Source organism: Periophthalmus magnuspinnatus, chromosome 21 (assembly GCF_009829125.3).
Source record: "Periophthalmus magnuspinnatus isolate fPerMag1 chromosome 21, fPerMag1.2.pri, whole genome shotgun sequence".
Classification (NCBI taxonomy): Eukaryota; Metazoa; Chordata; class Actinopteri; order Gobiiformes; family Gobiidae; genus Periophthalmus; species Periophthalmus magnuspinnatus.
In genome coordinates this window covers 11,608,227-11,625,688 of record NC_047146.1, presented here as the reverse complement: position 1 = coordinate 11,625,688, position 17,462 = coordinate 11,608,227, and the positions used below count along the sequence as shown (strand labels likewise).

Below are 17,462 nucleotides of genomic sequence, written 5' to 3'. Positions count from 1 at the left end.
CTAAGGAATCAGCATCCTATATATATATATATATATATATATATATATATATATATATATATATATATATATATATATATATATATATATATATATATATATATATATATATATATATATATATATATATATATATATATATATATATATATATATATATATATATATATATATATATATATATATATATATATATATATATATATATATATATATGAACAGTCATCTGTTCATTCACTACAAACTCTTCATTAATATGATTACATCTTAAGTAAAACATATCAACAAATAAAATAAAAAAGAAAGATCATTACATTTAATAGCTTTAAGTAATGCATCAAAACAAAGCAGGTTAAAGTGGAACTAAGCAGTAAATTCCACGCAAGTTTTAACACTGAAAAAAAAACAAAACAAACATCTGGAATTCAAAACATTTTAACAAAAAATCCTATTGTCAAACTCCAATAACAATTTCCATTACCAAATAACTCAATAGAACACTAACTCCAACTTCACATTGGGCTGTTAACATAAAACTTCACCATGAGCCTCTACGCAGAGCCCCATGACTATCACAGTTTTAAAGTTACCCAAAAATAACAGTCACTTTTCATTCGACTGACCACAACAACCACAGCCTGTCCCCTCGGATTAAACTTGTCTCAGTATCTCAAGGCTACACTGTGCGACTGAGAATACATCTTTATTAGCAGCTGGTTTGAGGCTCCCTGTGGGGTGATTGGGGACCATTGGTGAGCATTCAAACATCTAATTGCTGGAAACCAAACTTCTGGGAATGGCGCCAGGTGAGTTGGCGAGCTGCTGGCGGCAAACAGGGGAGGAGATGGAGTAGAACGTGTCCGTGTCTTGTCTGAGGCCCGTTCCAGTCACTGCAGAGGTACTGGAACAACACGCCTCCAAACTCTGCACCCGCGAGACCATCGAGTGAGATTTAGAATGTCATTGCAGTTTTTGGGAAAGTCGAAAGTCAAGCCAGTGTTTACACATGCTTTTCAAAGTCATTAAGGGTTGACTTACAAGTGTACAAGAGCAAAAATAGTTGAGTTGAGTTTTCCAAGTGGTACAGTGAAGTTGGAAGCTCGTGTGCAGGAAAGGAGTGCCTAAAAGATGACATAATTGAATTACGTGCAATTAGGAATGTAGGTGTGTCAGTGAACAGAGAGCTGACAGATGAGAATGGAACTGCTTATTTTGGTAGGACTAATTAAGGCCATATAATCAAGCAAATCAAGAAAACACAGGATCCACTAAGAATTTTCTGTTTCCTTGTAGCATTCAAAGTCAATCAACTGACATCCAATTGAGTCACCTCTCCACAGATGATTATGTTTAATACCGTACTGTATTACATTTGAGGCAAAGCAATAACATCTCCAAGGAGACAAGCAGGTGCCAAACCCTCCACCAGAAATACATTACACAGTGCACTGTTAATGAATTCATAGCAAACAGATCTGGTGTACATTTCATTGTCTTTCTAAACTCTAAAACAAAATGTCTATATTGAAAATTATTCACAATTCCACAGTGTTTGTCCAGCTGGCAGAATTTCTTTTGCAATTCACAATTACCACCACAACGAGTAAAACCACAGCCTAATAGATTTGTTTTCAAGGAATGAATGAGAACAGGTCCAACACTAGCAACTCAATCAAAATCAAACAAGAACCAACTGCACTTGGCTAATGCAACGTATCTCTTCTCAGTCTTTCTAAACTCTTGTGCTAATTCGCAGACAGAAAACACACCACTTCAGACAAGACCAAGTGAGATTCTCCCTACCATATAATCAGGTTATATAAAAGCAGTGGCTGGAGCATTGCAGTTTGCCTGACATCAGATAGATATAATTACTGTGGCTATGTGTAATGGTTAACTTGTGAAACATAGCACATTGTTTGCAAGGACTGGAGAAAAGAAAACAATGACATGCCACAGCCCCAGATGTAAACAGACAACACAAGCCGTGGGTTTGATGGGCCCATTTCCGACTGCTGTGGACTGGAGTTGTCTTTGTGAGGGGCAGACACAAAAGGATTGGTTTGGCCTCAGGGTGTGGTATGTCCATTTAACAGCCATTTTTAAAACAATGACTATAAAGAAACATATAGCAAGCATTAAGTAATTAGAGCCCAAGCTAAAAATAGACCAGACGTTAAAAGTCTGAAGTGAAAATGTGCCATGCTGTTGTACTGTGTGACATTTTGACAAGTGTGTAGTTAATTAAATGTTGTTTGTTATGTTAATTGTTTTACATTGTTACACAAGGAAATCAAGTATTATTCAGACAGTATAACTTTATTAATTAAGCCAATTAAATGTGATACAGAACAAAACCAACAAAACCAACCAGCGAAACTGCAGTGTAATGATTAATGTAACGTAAGATGTCCATTTGGGCTGATTACAAATAAGAAATTGATATCCAAATACTTGATGTAACTTGAAGATTATGTACCTGAGAGTTATTTCATTTAAAAAAGTTACACCTCACTTACCTTATGCATTCTGAGAATCCTAATTATTTACCACAATTAAGCGCTTTCCACAACTTTCAGAGTTTTGCTGCTACAGTAATGCTAACAACAGCTAGCATGCTAATTCTGGGACAACCGGTTTATAATTTATAAACAATGGAGCACAACCCTCACCCTCTACCATGTTTGCTTTGCTGTTTTAAACAAGTTGTAGTCTGCAATCTGACCAGAACTGAAGAAGCAGCTTGGATGAGAAGCAAAACGTCCTCACTTACAACTTTTTGTCCAGTTGACAGATTTTACTTTTGGCTTTTACTGTGGCCTCCATAGTGACTTATAAAAGCTAATATGGAATTCTATTTTTTTTTTTTTTTTTTTGGAGTCTCATTTTGAACAACATTTTTAGACGAGCTTGGATGGACTATGAAAGTGGAGCAAAAGTCTTTTGGGAGCTATGGGGGTGCATTGATAATTCTAGGGGAGGCTAGTGCCCCCTCAAGCCCTTCCCTGGTGCCGCCCCTGGGTACAAGAACCCTTTTGCTAAAATATATGGGGAAAAAAATGGGTACATGCCATTTAAAAAGATTTTTAAAAATCTGTATAGAATATCACACTTTACCACTTTAGGACCAGAACACATGATATAAATGCAGCATTGGAATGAGATCCCTATTAAAATACACAGAATGCACATCCACACCAACAAGTTTGGCCTTTATTACAAAAATGGGCAGACTTTGTTTGTTGGACTATGTCATATAAAACATACTGTAGTTAGAAACAATATAGAAAATGGCCTTAATCTTAACCCTTTGTATCAGAGCTTTTTCCAGAGCCTCTAATCAGCCTCTTTTCACACAGAGGGGAAGTCAATAACAGCACACAATCAGTACACAAACTCAGCTATTTTTAAAAGGCCCTCTCCAGTCATTTCAATAGCTGCAATTTGAATTATTCGAGCGTGTAACACTTTAATTGTGTAAGACAAAGAAAAATGTCAGAGGCGCAGGGGAACGGCGGGCAGAGAAAGAGAAACCTGCTAAATAATCTGAAGGATGTCTTAGTTTGAGCGCTGTGTGAGAGCTGTGTGTACTGAGCTAATCACATGTAAGCTAACTGTTCTCACAAATAAACAAGACCATTCATGCCTTCATATTGTTCCTACCTTATTAGACATTTTGATCATTTGTGACTTTCCAAGATGCTAAGATTACAATTTTGAGAGAACAATTTGTGTTAGGATCCTGAACATTCTTAATCCTGGAATCTTTATGAATTATTTGCACAAAATATAGAGCAATTGCATTAAATGGTATAACTGGTTTCTGACTGATTAAATGTTATCCAGTTTATTTGATCTGTTTCCATTTGCGTAACTTCCTTAAACTTCAAATTGACAAATTGTAAAATGAGGCAAATTTTAATGTATGCTTGTCATTCATAAATAGAACAAGCATATAATCTATTTCTGATCCACCCATTATACAGCTGACTGTGACTCAAAAACTACCACAGGACTGTTTTTTTCACTGTGTTTTCCCTATGAAAGATCCTCCCGGTTGGAACGTGTGGTTGGGTTTAACTTACCCTAACCATGCTGTTGATCTTGACAACAAACCACACAACATGCTGCTGATCCACTGAGAAGAATGGAGAGACCGTGCATATGTTTTATACCAGGCATTCCCAAAGTCTGCTGTGCCGTGGCCCCCCTATCGATGAGAAGATCACACAGGGCCCCTCTAATATTTATAAAAGAATATGCAATGTTTTCTCCTTAGATTATATGTTAAAACAATACGTTCCCATGAGCTTAATACTAATACTGCAAGGTTTCAAATAACAACGCAATATTCAATTGAACCAGAATATTTAATACAGATGGGGGCAGTTAAAAGTAAATCTGTCTCTTGCCCCCATCTGGAAATATGACATCATCACTTTATAAAAAATACTAATAAAGAAATATAAACAAATCTCTTATGTAAAGTTGATTTAAAACTCTTGCTTACGTGAGGACAACCTTTAGGAGCCTCCCTGTAATGTTTCTGAAGCCCCCCAGGGAACTTTGGGAACCACTGTTTTATAGAGTAAAGTCAGTTACTCACGTGTCATGTGGAAGATGCCATCACAAGCGCTGATGTGGGACAGGAAGGCATTGCCCAGACCTTGTCCTGCATGAGCTCCTTTCACCAGGCCAGCGATGTCAACAACGTTCAAGAAGGCTGGGACCTTACTGCACATTACAGAGAAAAAGGGGTGAAATCAGTGGACAGCATGACTTTTCTCAACATTAATTTGCATTGCCAGTGGAGTTTGCTGACTAATAATATATACAAATATGCAAACATCTAAGAAAAAGTGTGGCTAGCACTAGGACAGTGGATAGCCACCCTTAACGAGACATCTCTAATTAACCGGGACAGTCCCAGTTTTGAGCTCTGTGTCCCTTGTCCCAGCAGATTTATCCAAAACCATTGATTTGTCCCAGTTTTATTCAAGAAATGTCTCAGGTGTCGCTATTTTTTGACCAATCTGATACCCTCCAACAGTAGTGATGAAACTTTTGGCTCCCTTGTGGCATCCAAATCTTTTGGATCTGTTCTCTTCAAAGAGCTCTTTTACTATTTATTTACAAGAAAGAAGCCACTATGAGAACTCATTTTATCTACAAACTAATCACAGAAAGAAATGACCAAGGCTCAGATTTGTTTAAAATCGTTCAAACTTGAATTTAAGAAATTATGAAAATCTAAATAAAATGTTGTACTACAATAACAATAATAACTTAAAAATAACCTGTTATTATGATGCCAAATATGTTTTTCTGCACAAACCTGTTACTCCTGCTCTGCTTCTGTGCTGATTCTTGTGTTGGTTAAGTGTAAAAATGCATAAAAATTGGGGAAAAAAAGATACGGTTCTTTTAAAAAATTTGATCCAATTCCAACCATTCACATTAAGGAGCCATTTAAAAGAGTCGACTCATTCAGTAACGTCACATCACTATCCAACAGTAAAGGGAACAATGTCTTGCCATTTGTTTAGCTAAAACACAGAAAACCAGGCTTGAAAATGACCACAAGGCAAAAAATGCACTGACAGAAGTGCCTCATATTATATACTAACCCACAAGAATGTCGAGAATGGACTATATTACTCACTCTTTTCACAATATTATTTATACCAACCATCCCAAACTGGGTGTGTCCCAGGTTTTAAGTTTGAAAATCTGGTCACTCTACTTATGTATACAGTCAGCGCTTAGTTGAGGCATAAAAACTCAACAATATCTCCACATGACTGTTCAGTGTGATTTTGATCCAACTTTCCAGAAGATGCCATTTTGCTGGTTGATTTCCCATAACAGCAAAAGGCAGTAAGATAAATCCACAAACACAAAACACAATTCACCCCTCCTCCACTCACATATGTCATCTCCAAAAATTATTTCTTTACTTGGTTAACTTTTCTCCGTTCCATAGTTGTGTTTGGTCCCACCCCTTTTTACTGATTGATAATGTTTGTATTAGTTCATTCTAGTTTCAAACAATTGACAAGGACTAGTATGACTTACTGGCTACATGACCAAATTGTCTTAGTTAAAACATCAGTTAAACCTTGACTTAAAATGATGGCAGTTTAATACATACATTTAAAGCATATAGTATACCCAAACAAGACACAACATCCACACTGGTAGCATCTCCAGTAGCATCCACACTTGTCTTAGAAAAGTGATAAAAATGCACATAGTGATAGGTTCTTTGTAGTTGTTTGTCAAAGCCTGAGAAAGATGGTGCGAAGTGTCAGTGGAGCAGAGCAAATGTGAATGGGCCTTGCTTTAACAGCTGTTGTAAACATGTATGATAACCAGGTGTGGTCCTGATGCTGCCTCTTTAACAGCGACCAGAGACCAGAGCAATCACACCTTGTATTGGCAGTCGGTGTCAACAACATGCTTATACGTCCTCAGACCTATAGCAGGCGCCGGAGCGAGCGCAGACTCAAGTGTGAATAATGCGTGCACGATGAGACCCCATACCTGGCAGGTTTGTGGAATTGGCAGAGGAAATCATAGCGTTCATCTGGAATGGGCACTCTGCTTTCATTTGGGTCAATGGTGCAGAAGGGGAAATTTTCTGCCGCAGCCTGGCTCTTTGTCAGCACATTGAAAAAGGTTGACTTCCTGAAAATCAAAACAGCAGTAAGGTCAGTCCATGGAACAAGAGCTGCTGGAATAGAGCCTTGAGACATTTTAAAGAAATACTACATCCCAAAAGACAACAGGATGTGTAAACATAAAATCTCATGATTTACATATAAAGTATTCATTAATAATAATATTAAATACTAAATAGCTTTAACCAAGAATAATACTAAGCCTTTACTTTATCCTATGACTTTTACCATATCAACTCCAGTAACAGTGATGCGGTCGATGTATCGGACTGTCACGGTAACGAAGGAGCTGAGTTGAAAGGCAAAGCTCTCGATTTACCAGTCAATCTACGTTCCTACCCTCACCAATTTTCATGAGCTTTGGGTAATAACTGAAAGGGCAAAATCGTGGATACAAGCAGCCAAAATGGGTTTCCTCCGCGGGGTGGCTGGGCACTACCTTAGAGATAGGGTGAGGACCTCGGTCACATGGGAGGAGCTCGGAGTAGAGTCGCTGCTCCTCCACATCAAGAGGAGCCAGCTGAGGTGACTCAGGCATCTGTACCGAATGCCCCCTGGACGCCGCCCTGGGGAGGTGTTTCGGGCATGTCCCACCGGAAGGAGGCCCTGGGGAAGACTCAGGACATGCTGCAGGGACTATGTCTCTCGGTTGGTCTGGGAACGCCATGTCCCCCAGCTCCTCCCACTGGAGGAGCTGGGGGACATGTCTGGGGTGAGGGAAGTCTGAGAGTCCCTGCTTAGACTGATGCCCCCGCAACCTGGCCCCAGCTAAGTGGAAGAAAATGGATGGATGGAATTCCAGTAGAACAGAATAAAGTAAAAAACAAAACAAAGCACTAAAACACTAAAAAAAAACAAAACAAAAAAAACACTAAAAACTAAAGAGATTTGAAAATGTTATAATACAAACATCTCATTTAGCTATTTTTTCATCCTGTTACTATTGGCTACAATATTCTCCACTCTGACAGATGTGTTTAAAAATGCTAAAATAAATTACAAGGTCAGTTAATCCTTTAATAGATCAATTGTAGTTGGACTCAAGTGGTAAATTACCATCACATACAGATCTGTGCCAAACCTGTGCCTTGTGTTGTGAAGGGAGGTCTTTTTAGTACAACATCTCAAGAATCCTTCACAATCTATAGACAATGGTGAGTGCCTGAGAGTAATGACAGCTGGTCTTAAGTATAATCCTGTAGTTTTTATCCTGCTCGTCACAGTGCTTCACATTGAAATGGTTGTTTGCACTGTCCTACAGAGAAGAAATTACTGGAGATTGCTTAAGTGCATACATATATAAAGACACTGTAATCTTCAACATACTTAAAGGCAATCCCCAGATCACCTTGAAACACTACCAATAAAAAAGGGTAGAACAAGATAAAAGAAATATTCAAATTACTTCTTTAGACTTCTTTGTTGGTAGTTTTACTGTTACAATCTGACATTTTCTACTTGACTGCTACTAAACACTGTAATTGCATTCAGTACCAGAAATAACATGTACCGGTATGTTTTGGGTTTTATTTTAACTTTCACAAATATTGTAAAGTTAAAATAAAACTGGAGAGATATCCAACTTAAGAAATGTAATTGACATAAAAATAATATTGTAAAATGGCTTATGCTAAATTAAAGAGCTAATCTAGTCACAGTCCACCTCTGCATATAACTAATATAGAGTGGAGATATGTGGTAATCAAATGGATTTGTAAGTTTTCCTCCCCACTTTTTACCTTGATTAGTTAATCAGACACTAATTGGCTGCGTGACCCCTACTCACTGACACTCCTCCGTAAAACATGTATTGAATGCTTAAAAATAAAAGAGGCATTTGCTTTGATTAACAACGATTCCTCAATGCAAAACAATTCATGAGGTCTAATCAGTTATAGAATATAATTAGTAATCAAAACCGGAAAATAATTCGGACTTTAAACTTATCGCAAACTTACGGCGGAACTTCAGAGTGCTCCCTTCACATATGACAGAACTGTATGGTGAAACTCCAGGACTATGTTTTTGGTTATAGGTAGTTTATGATCCAGCCCTGTATATGACAGATAATGAGTCCATCTTGAATCATTTGTGTGATTGTGTGTTATTGTGCTGAATGCCTTGTTAATCCTCATCATCTCAGTTCTCCTCTTGTTCACTCCTGATTCTCTTCGATGGTGCTACTGTTTCCCTGATTCCACCATCGTAAATGAGATGGATGTATAAAAGCCAGCTGTGAAAGTGTGGTTTGTTTTGGTAAGATTGGGGTTTTAGGCCTTATTATGCCTTTTCATTGGATAATTTGCTAGACATTGAATAAATGAAGTGAGAATGTTAAAATATCCACAAAGAATTTGCTAAAATGCTTGAGAACCATGGACTAGAAAAGTGGTAATTCTAATGACTAGTCTACAACACTGAGTTATTGGTGATAATAGCAAGTAACCCAGAACTGAATGAGAAGGTATCACTGCACTACCACAAGAAGTCAGGAGATGAGAAACTGGAGTCTCCAATGTCTTTGCCTGTTGCTGCCAAAGAAAGCAGTTCATCTGTGATATTATGAACAGGTTTAGTACAAGTACATTTACACAATGCTTAGTTTTAGTCTCTGAAATAAAGTAGGAATGAAATGCTGAAGACATGAAAGCTCGTCTAAGACAACAAGCCCTGTTCTGAGCTCTGTCACCTAGTGTTAGTGTTGTCCTCAAAGAAACTTACATTCATGTACAACGCAAAACTTAGAGACCTGGCTCTGGAACAGTATGAGGATTTTGAATTTATTTTTCATTGATTAATGATTTTGAATAATTTTTACTGCCATTTTGTAAAGGTGTGTTAACAACTTGTCTCATGGAAACACACCCTGATCATCTGACTAAATATTTGTCCTATTACCTTCCTCGGTTTCTGACATGCCACTTTAAAATATATTTCTAATACTCATTCTAATTGTTTCAACTTTGGTCAGTATAAAAATATTTAATAAGTACATATGTAAAGGCAAAAATACTTAATACATACGTCCATATTATAAAAAATGTATGTTTCAGAGATGATTTAAAATCATTATTTTATTATTTATAGAATAGAATTTAGCTTTAAAAGGAGAGACTTAACCCACTAAATTGATGCAGTGAGTAAATCCAGCATAAGTCTCCAAGGTAAAGGAAACTTGAAAGAATAAGGAGAGCCAAACCTACTGGCCTGCACTCCTCAGTTGCAAGTAGCTTATTAACTACTATAAATAGGTGAAAAGGAGTTTGGAATAGCAGAAACAAAACATTTGAATATGAAATACTGGAATCTAGGACTTAAAAATATGAAATGGTGAATGTTGTATGAAAACTATGTGAATCATCTGTGACTGATTCTATGTCACCAGTCATAATAAAGAGTAATTGAGCTGTTCACTCGTTAATAAGGCACTGTGCGATATTATAGTACTTCCTGTGAGTTCAGACAATAGTGCTGGATGACTGATGAGTGGAGCAGTCTCGTAAAAGTGAAGGAACAGTAGTAAAGCACGTAAGGACGGGTCTATATGACAGACAGGGAGTGCACTCAGGGAGGGGCAGGCTGCTGGAGGGCAGGTCAGGTGAGACTGGACTAGGACTGCAAAGTTAACAAATATAAAGTCTGATATGTAGGATTGGGATTATATTATATTCTCCAACCAGACACGTATAGACACTCCACCTTTTACTTGATCATTAAATGTGAGCTCACTGTTTGTGCACATATCAAAGCATCTGACCCATTTTGCATTTATTGTTTTTATTTTGGACAGCAACATTTAGTTTAATGCATGTCATTCTTACACTGAACTTTAATATATATTTTTTTTGTTATATACTAAAAAGCACATGGTGGGGTCCTAAATAACTGAATTTACTCACCCAACATTAGGCAAGCCGACCACTCCGATCTTCAGAGAAGTTCCAAATCTTCCAATGATGGGTGGTGGCTTGGGTGAGTCCCCTTTTCCCTAAAATGCAGAGAGAAATCTGTAGTCAGAATGGGCACTGACTGTTACATAACATATCACACAATGCCCTGCATATCGGACTAACCTTCTTTGGAGCCATCTTGGACACTAAGATTAGATTCCCACAAACTCAAGAACTCAAAAAAAAAATCAAAATTCATTCATAAACCATGTCAGTGGTCTGTACACGTAGAGTAGAAGTCTCCACGTGTAGCTGACTGCACTTTAACAGGTTCCCCTCGCTGGGCTCAAAAATAGAATCTGCTGCCCAGAAATGAAAGTTGACACTGCAAGCTGCCTAGTCGACCTTTGGTGCTAAATTTAGCTGTCAATACTAACATGCAAGTTCATAATCTGTCCTACAATTAAGTGGATGAGGAGATGGTAATGAATTAATCATTTGTCAACGGTGGTCAGCGTTGTATTTGTCCTGATTGTTGTTGTCTAACCAAGACCATGTTTAACTATTTTTCTTTTTTAATTCTTACTTATTAACTTGCCTCTGTCAGACATACGGACAAAATATTTCCATTGATCTTTTATCTTTCATATGTAACTTCTGTTTATTATGTGTATGATTTGTGTAATGACTTTACATACAAAAGGTTTCATGCCATGGCACATGCCCAATCTGACCTTCCATTTATCCAGACTTGGGACTACACTGGTGTAACTCATGCACTGACTGAATTTTATAACTTAACCCATTTCAAAGGATTCAATCATCTGAATGCCTGATATAGACAAAGGTTCCCAAATATTTAATGGTGACAAATGCACTTATTTCAATAGGTTTAAGATCTATAGGCCTACTTTAATCAATAACAGGCCTACTGCTGCAATACCTATACTTTTAAAATGCTTAAATTAAGATGATTTACCTCCAAAAATGTCATAAATTATATATACAGTTGACATTATATAATACAGAAAATGTCGCATTTTACAAAAAAGCTCTGCTGTGTTAATGAGCCTGATCCAGATGAAGTGTGCCAGTTACTACAACAATGCAGCGCGCTAATAAAGTGTGCCACCCTTGCTCTCGTGATTTCTTGCATCCCACTCTGAGTGAAACAGGTGTAGCCACATGAGCACACCAAATTACAACAATTAGTTAAATGTCCTCAAATAAACTTCGCTCGGCAGAAGTACAAATTAAAGCGCGCGGGGGCACAACTAAAACCCGCAGCCTGTCTGGTTTAACATGCACAAAACAGCCCCTAATAATCTGGATCTGAGGCGAAGGGTGGCAGCCTTTTGTAGTGCGAATTGAAATGAATAGGTCTGGATTAATCATTTATCTTTTGTTGATGGATGCTCCCCCACTTAGACTCATCACAATAGATGCAGAGCGTTTTGTTCGACCAAATAAATCATTCCTATTGTTTAAGGTACATTGATCAATCTAATGGCTTGTAATAGGCTCCTAATTGCCACAGAGAAGTGCTCACGAATGGAGTACGGAATTACAGATTCAGCTCAGAAATACTACTGCAGTGACAGGGCAAGAGCATGTCCCCTGCCTTTGTCCAAACTAAATAGACCACGAAACATATGCAATTCTATGTAGTGTTTTATCACATTTGTATTTATAAAGTGAAACATTTATTTATTTACGCGCACTGTTTTACATATTCATGTTTAAATGTTCTATATTAGAGCTGGGCCTAGCACAATGGTTAACTTATTAACACAAATTATCAGGAATAATTTTACAGATTTGAATTTACGTGACCGTGTTTTTTTAATACATATATTAGCCTTTGTGGTGGCGTAACTAAAATGGCTTTTATATCCAATATGAAATCCGTTTATTCGTAGAAAAATACATGCCATTATTTCTCCATTTGTTTCCGTTTTACGCGCGCGCTAATTGAGTGCCTTCAACTTTGTTTATGTATAATAGACATTTAATACTTTTAATAGCACTCTGGCAAATTGTCGTGATTGGAAGAATTATTCCATCTTCTGCTCGTGGTATTTGATGTGGCTGGTTTTATTGCTCCTCCAAAAGGAGGTTTTTAAAGCAAAAGGGAGATTTGAACAAATTGCGCCTGTGTTGACTGGCAGCGTTCTGCCCATAATGGAGCATTATCCGTCCGTTTTGAATAGGCTACAGTAATGCACATCTTTCGGTCAAGCCTTTCTGTGGAAAATTGCTTTACCTTTTAAAATGATGATGATTCACATCGGAGCAGGTCAATTTTACATTGTGCCATTATCCTCCCGCCTTTTAACAAGTTATGGGGCGTATTAGTTTATTAGATAGACGTATTAAAAATACGCAGAAGTTAGAAGAAATTGAAACATTTAATCATGTAAATTGTCAGTAAAATGTATCAAAATGTGATATCTAAAAGGTTTTATTGACTTTAATAGACAGGTGGGGGGCCTTAAATCCTCTGGACTTTGAAACTTTCCAACAGTAAAATCCACGTGTTGTTAAAGCGAGCTGTCATTTTTAATTAACCCCTCACCTGCACTGCCCTAACGGTGTGTGGCGCGAGAACACGTCCGTGCGTAAACACGGTTACGCGCACCAGCTGTAGCGCGTTCACAGGTGGGTTTACTTCATCAGTTTCGGGTCGTAATGTAGTTTTAGAAACAGTTTTATTCTTGCAGCTCATAACTTATGAGCAACGTCTGAGAAGCTCACTGCTAATCTTTCACGTTTTCTCTCGCTGAATAAAGCAGGGCATGAGTTCACTGCTTATTTCGTTCAAATAAGACGCATAATAATTATGACATGCAGTCCCTATAGGCTAGGCTTGTGCGGTTATATGCTTCCTACACAAACTAACTCTCACGTGCTGCGCATAGTCTTACAGATAAAAATCTGGAAGAACCATGATGCTGCTGCTGTGCTCGGTCCACAAACGCGAAGAAAGAGTGAAACGCTTACCTCTCTGTCGAAATCACGTGTGCACCCAATTCAGACCAGAAATGAGACATTGAGACTTCGTGAGAGGATACATAAAATAACTGTATGCATTAAAAATACCAAATCGTGTCTTGTATGACAGTCAGAGCAGAGGCTGTACAGCACATGATTGACGGAGGAGTTTTGGTGTTTCTGTCTGCGGTTGCGTCTCTCATTGGCTGACTTCATCCCCGACCACGGATGCAGCAATTAGATTGGCTGCGCGTCCTCGCCAGCTGTACTTCAAAGAACACGTTCAGTACAACTAGGTAGAGACTCGAGCTGTGAGCCAAGAGAGAGAAACCGTGTGACCCAAGTCAAACACGGTGCGTCCGGATCACGTTGGAGTTGTACGGCACCGAACTGGCGAACTCTCTCCTCGCGGCGCAGACCCTGGATATGGCTACGTCTATACTTGGGGTAGGTTTGCTGCTGGTTTTGTGCAAATAAGTTTCGGCAAAAGTTGGAAACGCGTTTTTGTTTTAGTGGAGTCTAAGCATTTCATGCTGTGTGCCGCTGTCACATTTTGCTTGTTTTGATCGCGATTTTCAAAAAATAAACTCAGCTCAATTCAATAACTTCGTAACTTTATTGTGCGCAAATGACACTTTGTTTGCCAATAGTGACGTTATGTTGTGCTTTGAAAACAGTTCATTTGTTCCAGGGGCCTAATTTATTTCTCTAATGTGAAAGAAAACATTAAACAAAACGTATTGAGGCAAATTTATGTTTTTTGGCTCACGGCTGTGTGCATCATTTTAATTTATTTGCCATGTTTACAGGAAGAGCCACGGTTTGGAACTACACCTTTAGCAATGCTGGCAGCAACCTGCAACAAAATCGGCAACACCAGTCCCCTGACCACTTTGCCAGACTCCAGCGCTTTCTCCAAAGGTGGATTTCACCCCTGGAAGAGGTCCTCGTCCAGTTGTAACCTAGGCTCCAGTCTGCCAGGGTTCACAGTTGCAACGAGCCGCGCGTCCACAGGACTAACCCCGACCAGTGGAGCAGGGAACAGCGCCTTCTGCTTAGCCTCCACATCCCCCACATCCTCGGCGTTCTCCAGCGAATACAGCGGCCTGTTCTCCAACTCCGCCAGCGTCACCTCTCAGGAGTCCGGTCAGTCAGCGTTCATCTCTAAAGTGCACACGTCTGCCGAGAGCCTCTACCCACGCGTGGGCATGGCGCACCCGTATGAGTCTTGGTACAAGTCCGGCTTCCACTCCACCATCTCCGGGGACGTGGCCAACGGTGCTTCTTCGTGGTGGGACGTCCATACGAACCCCGGTTCGTGGCTGGACGTTCAGAACCCCGCGAGCTCACTGCAGAGTTCTTTGCACTCTGGTGCGCCCCAGGCCATCCCCCAGCTCAGCGGGTACAACCCAGACTTCTCCTCTCTCACACACTCTGCCTTCAGCTCCACTGGCATCAGCCCATCTGCCTCACACATCCTGTCCACGAGCCAGCACCTGTTGACGCAGGACGGCTTCAAGACCGTCATTCCCACGTATACAGACGCTTCTGCCAACGCCATGATTTCTGGAGGTGGCTCAGGAATAAGCAGCTCCTCTCGATCGTCCCGGCGTTACTCAGGCAGGGCCACATGTGACTGTCCCAACTGCCAGGAGGCCGAGCGGCTGGGGCCCGCAGGGGCTAGCCTAAGGAGGAAGGGACTCCACAGCTGCCACATCCCAGGCTGCGGGAAAGTGTATGGAAAAACATCACATCTCAAGGCGCACTTGCGCTGGCACACCGGCGAGAGGCCGTTTGTGTGCAACTGGCTTTTCTGTGGGAAAAGGTTCACGCGCTCAGACGAACTGCAGAGACACCTGCGCACGCACACCGGTGAAAAACGGTTCGCGTGTCCGGTGTGTAACAAGCGCTTCATGCGCAGTGACCATTTGAGCAAGCACATCAAAACGCACACGGCAGGAGGAGGTGGCAAAAAGGGCAGCGACAGTGACACCGACACCAGTAACCTGGAGACCCCCAGGTCCGAGTCCCCAGAACTGATTTTAGAGGGGGTCAACCCTCGGATCACTGTGAAGGAGCCGTCTCCTCACGACGAGCCGTAGGCCTGACTCAGCCACAGACTGCACTGTTAAACGGGTCTAGTGACAGACGGAGGACTGTCTCACAGCGGTACCGGCTCACCTCAGGCCGGGGACACGGATGTTGCAGAACGCAGAGCCTGTTGAACTCGGGACATTGTGAGCTGCATTTGTAAATGACGCCTCAACTGTGTGTTTTCTGTAAATGTTCGGCTCTATTGTTTTATCGTGTTGCTATCCTGGACATCAGGGAGTTTACTTTGGACGCACTTTGTGGATATGTATGTACCAAGCTTACCCTAACCTCGGTTACCATTTTTTCTTTGCTGAAATATCTATATATAAATGTTTACCTGTATAAAGTCACACGTATAAGACTTTCATTTTATCGTAATTAATTAAAACGTCTTAAAAGGCTTTAATTGTATCTTAGTGAATTATTTGTCTTGGCTAGAACACATGAACATGTTGAATATTTGAGGATTAGGGGGTGCAGGCCTGGTGTAAAGGTTATTTGCCTAAAACCAGGTCTGGTAAGCCGCCTGTGACGCTTTCCCTACGGAACAGATCAATGTTTAATGCCCCGGAAAAGACATTTCATGGCCAAATGAAAACCTTGTTAAATGCTATTAATTATGACTTGGAGCACATCGCAGCCCCATGTGTCTTGTCTGTGCGATTAGGGATTCGTGTCTTATCAAATATCTAATTAATCTGCGAGCGTCTTTTGTTCACTCGCACTTTATCGGGGGCCGTCTAGGGGGGTTTGATGACAAAGGTCCCTGAATATTTATTCTAATTGTCCAAATTAACTGCTAGAATTTGCATATCCATGGAGCGAAAATTGTGCTATATGGCGGTTTTTCCTCTTTACCACAAACCACAAAGATGTTATGGGAACGGTTTTTAAACTTCAGAAAAAGCCAGGGCCAAGAGTCAGATGCAAATGTTGGATTTGAAATGCAGTGCGCGCGGTGCAGTCAAATGGCCTGTGTGTTATTTGAATATCAGTGGCCCCGCGCTGAAAGGGTTCAAGGATGCTCTCTGACTTCTTTGTGCGTAGCCAGTGCAGCGTCCGACTCAAGGAAAAGCCAAGGAATAATAATTACAGCTCGGTGCACGATGGGAATACGTCAGGGAGAGGCATCCTGCACACAGCCTCTTTCAGACGCCTGTTAAATTGAGCAGAAGGCAATACAGGCAAATTATTTTCATTTCCTTTGGCGCAACAAGGCTTTTAAACGAGCGATCAGACAGGATCCCATTTAGGAAAATGCTCAAATGTTATGTCTTAGAGACAATATTTTAAAATGTGTACTTTTTATTTTGAATGTAATTAATTTTTTTCATTGATGGAAAATAGCCTATTTTTTGTTTAAACTGGTGTACGTTGAAGTGGCTCTACAGAGTTGAAACGAGAAAAAAGTAGACAAAAGCAAAATAAAAATGCAATAATTATTACTGTTATTGGAAACGGGCGTTTATTTTTTGATACACTGGTCATCCTATGCTACGTTTTATTTGAAAGGAACAGATTCCAGGCAAATGTCGCAATTTAGAAATATAAAATAGTGCGTTATTAATTTCCAAAATGCCTGAATTTATTAAGCTTAAAATGTTCATTGACTTTACGCAAACATCTTCAGTGTCAAACATAAAACATAATCTCAACAGGATATATTCATTTATTTTTGTTCTTTTTAATCCAAATAATCATATTTTAAAGTCTAATATTTATTAGGGATAAAAGCCAAGAATTACAGTCGTTTCAAACAATGCTGTCTTTTTTTTCTTTAAATAAAATGCATCAAAGAAAAAGAAAA

The 17,462-nt window shown here is 39.6% G+C and overlaps 2 protein-coding genes across 3 annotated transcripts in view; one reads left to right on the top strand and one right to left on the bottom strand.

Moving 5' to 3' along the window:
- Window positions 1–13,677, bottom strand: part of LOC117389262 (obg-like ATPase 1) — a 45,719-nt gene extending 32,042 nt beyond the window's left edge. The window contains exons 1-4 of one of the 2 annotated variants that reach the window (XM_055230722.1): window positions 13,571–13,677; window positions 10,580–10,668; window positions 6,544–6,687; window positions 4,607–4,734 (exon numbers count right to left, since the gene is read on the bottom strand). In XM_055230722.1, coding sequence (XP_055086697.1) covers window positions 4,607–4,613 — 7 coding nt within the window. In that variant the 5' untranslated portion in view covers window positions 4,614–4,734; window positions 6,544–6,687; window positions 10,580–10,668; window positions 13,571–13,677. Of the gene's footprint in view, window positions 1–4,606; window positions 4,735–6,543; window positions 6,688–10,579; window positions 10,669–10,753; window positions 10,915–13,570 lie in introns of those variants that run through there. The other variant, XM_033986911.2, reaches the window with a different exon arrangement.
- Window positions 13,678–13,864: 187 nt separating this feature from the next.
- Window positions 13,865–17,098, top strand: sp9 (sp9 transcription factor). The gene is made up of 2 exons (XM_033987551.2): window positions 13,865–14,008; window positions 14,371–17,098. The coding sequence occupies exons 1-2, from the start codon at window positions 13,988–13,990 to the stop codon at window positions 15,661–15,663; spliced, it is 1,314 nt and encodes a 437-aa protein (XP_033843442.1). The 5' UTR covers window positions 13,865–13,987; the 3' UTR covers window positions 15,664–17,098.
- Window positions 17,099–17,462: the final 364 nt, after the last annotated feature.

Excerpts from the sequence above, each read along its gene's own strand:
- sp9 (XM_033987551.2), top strand. The coding sequence starts at position 13,988 with ATGGCTACGTCTATACTTGGG. Across the intron at positions 14,009-14,370 it reads TGGCTACGTCTATACTTGGG|GAAGAGCCACGGTTTGGAAC; the intron begins GTAGGTTTGCTG and ends CCATGTTTACAG.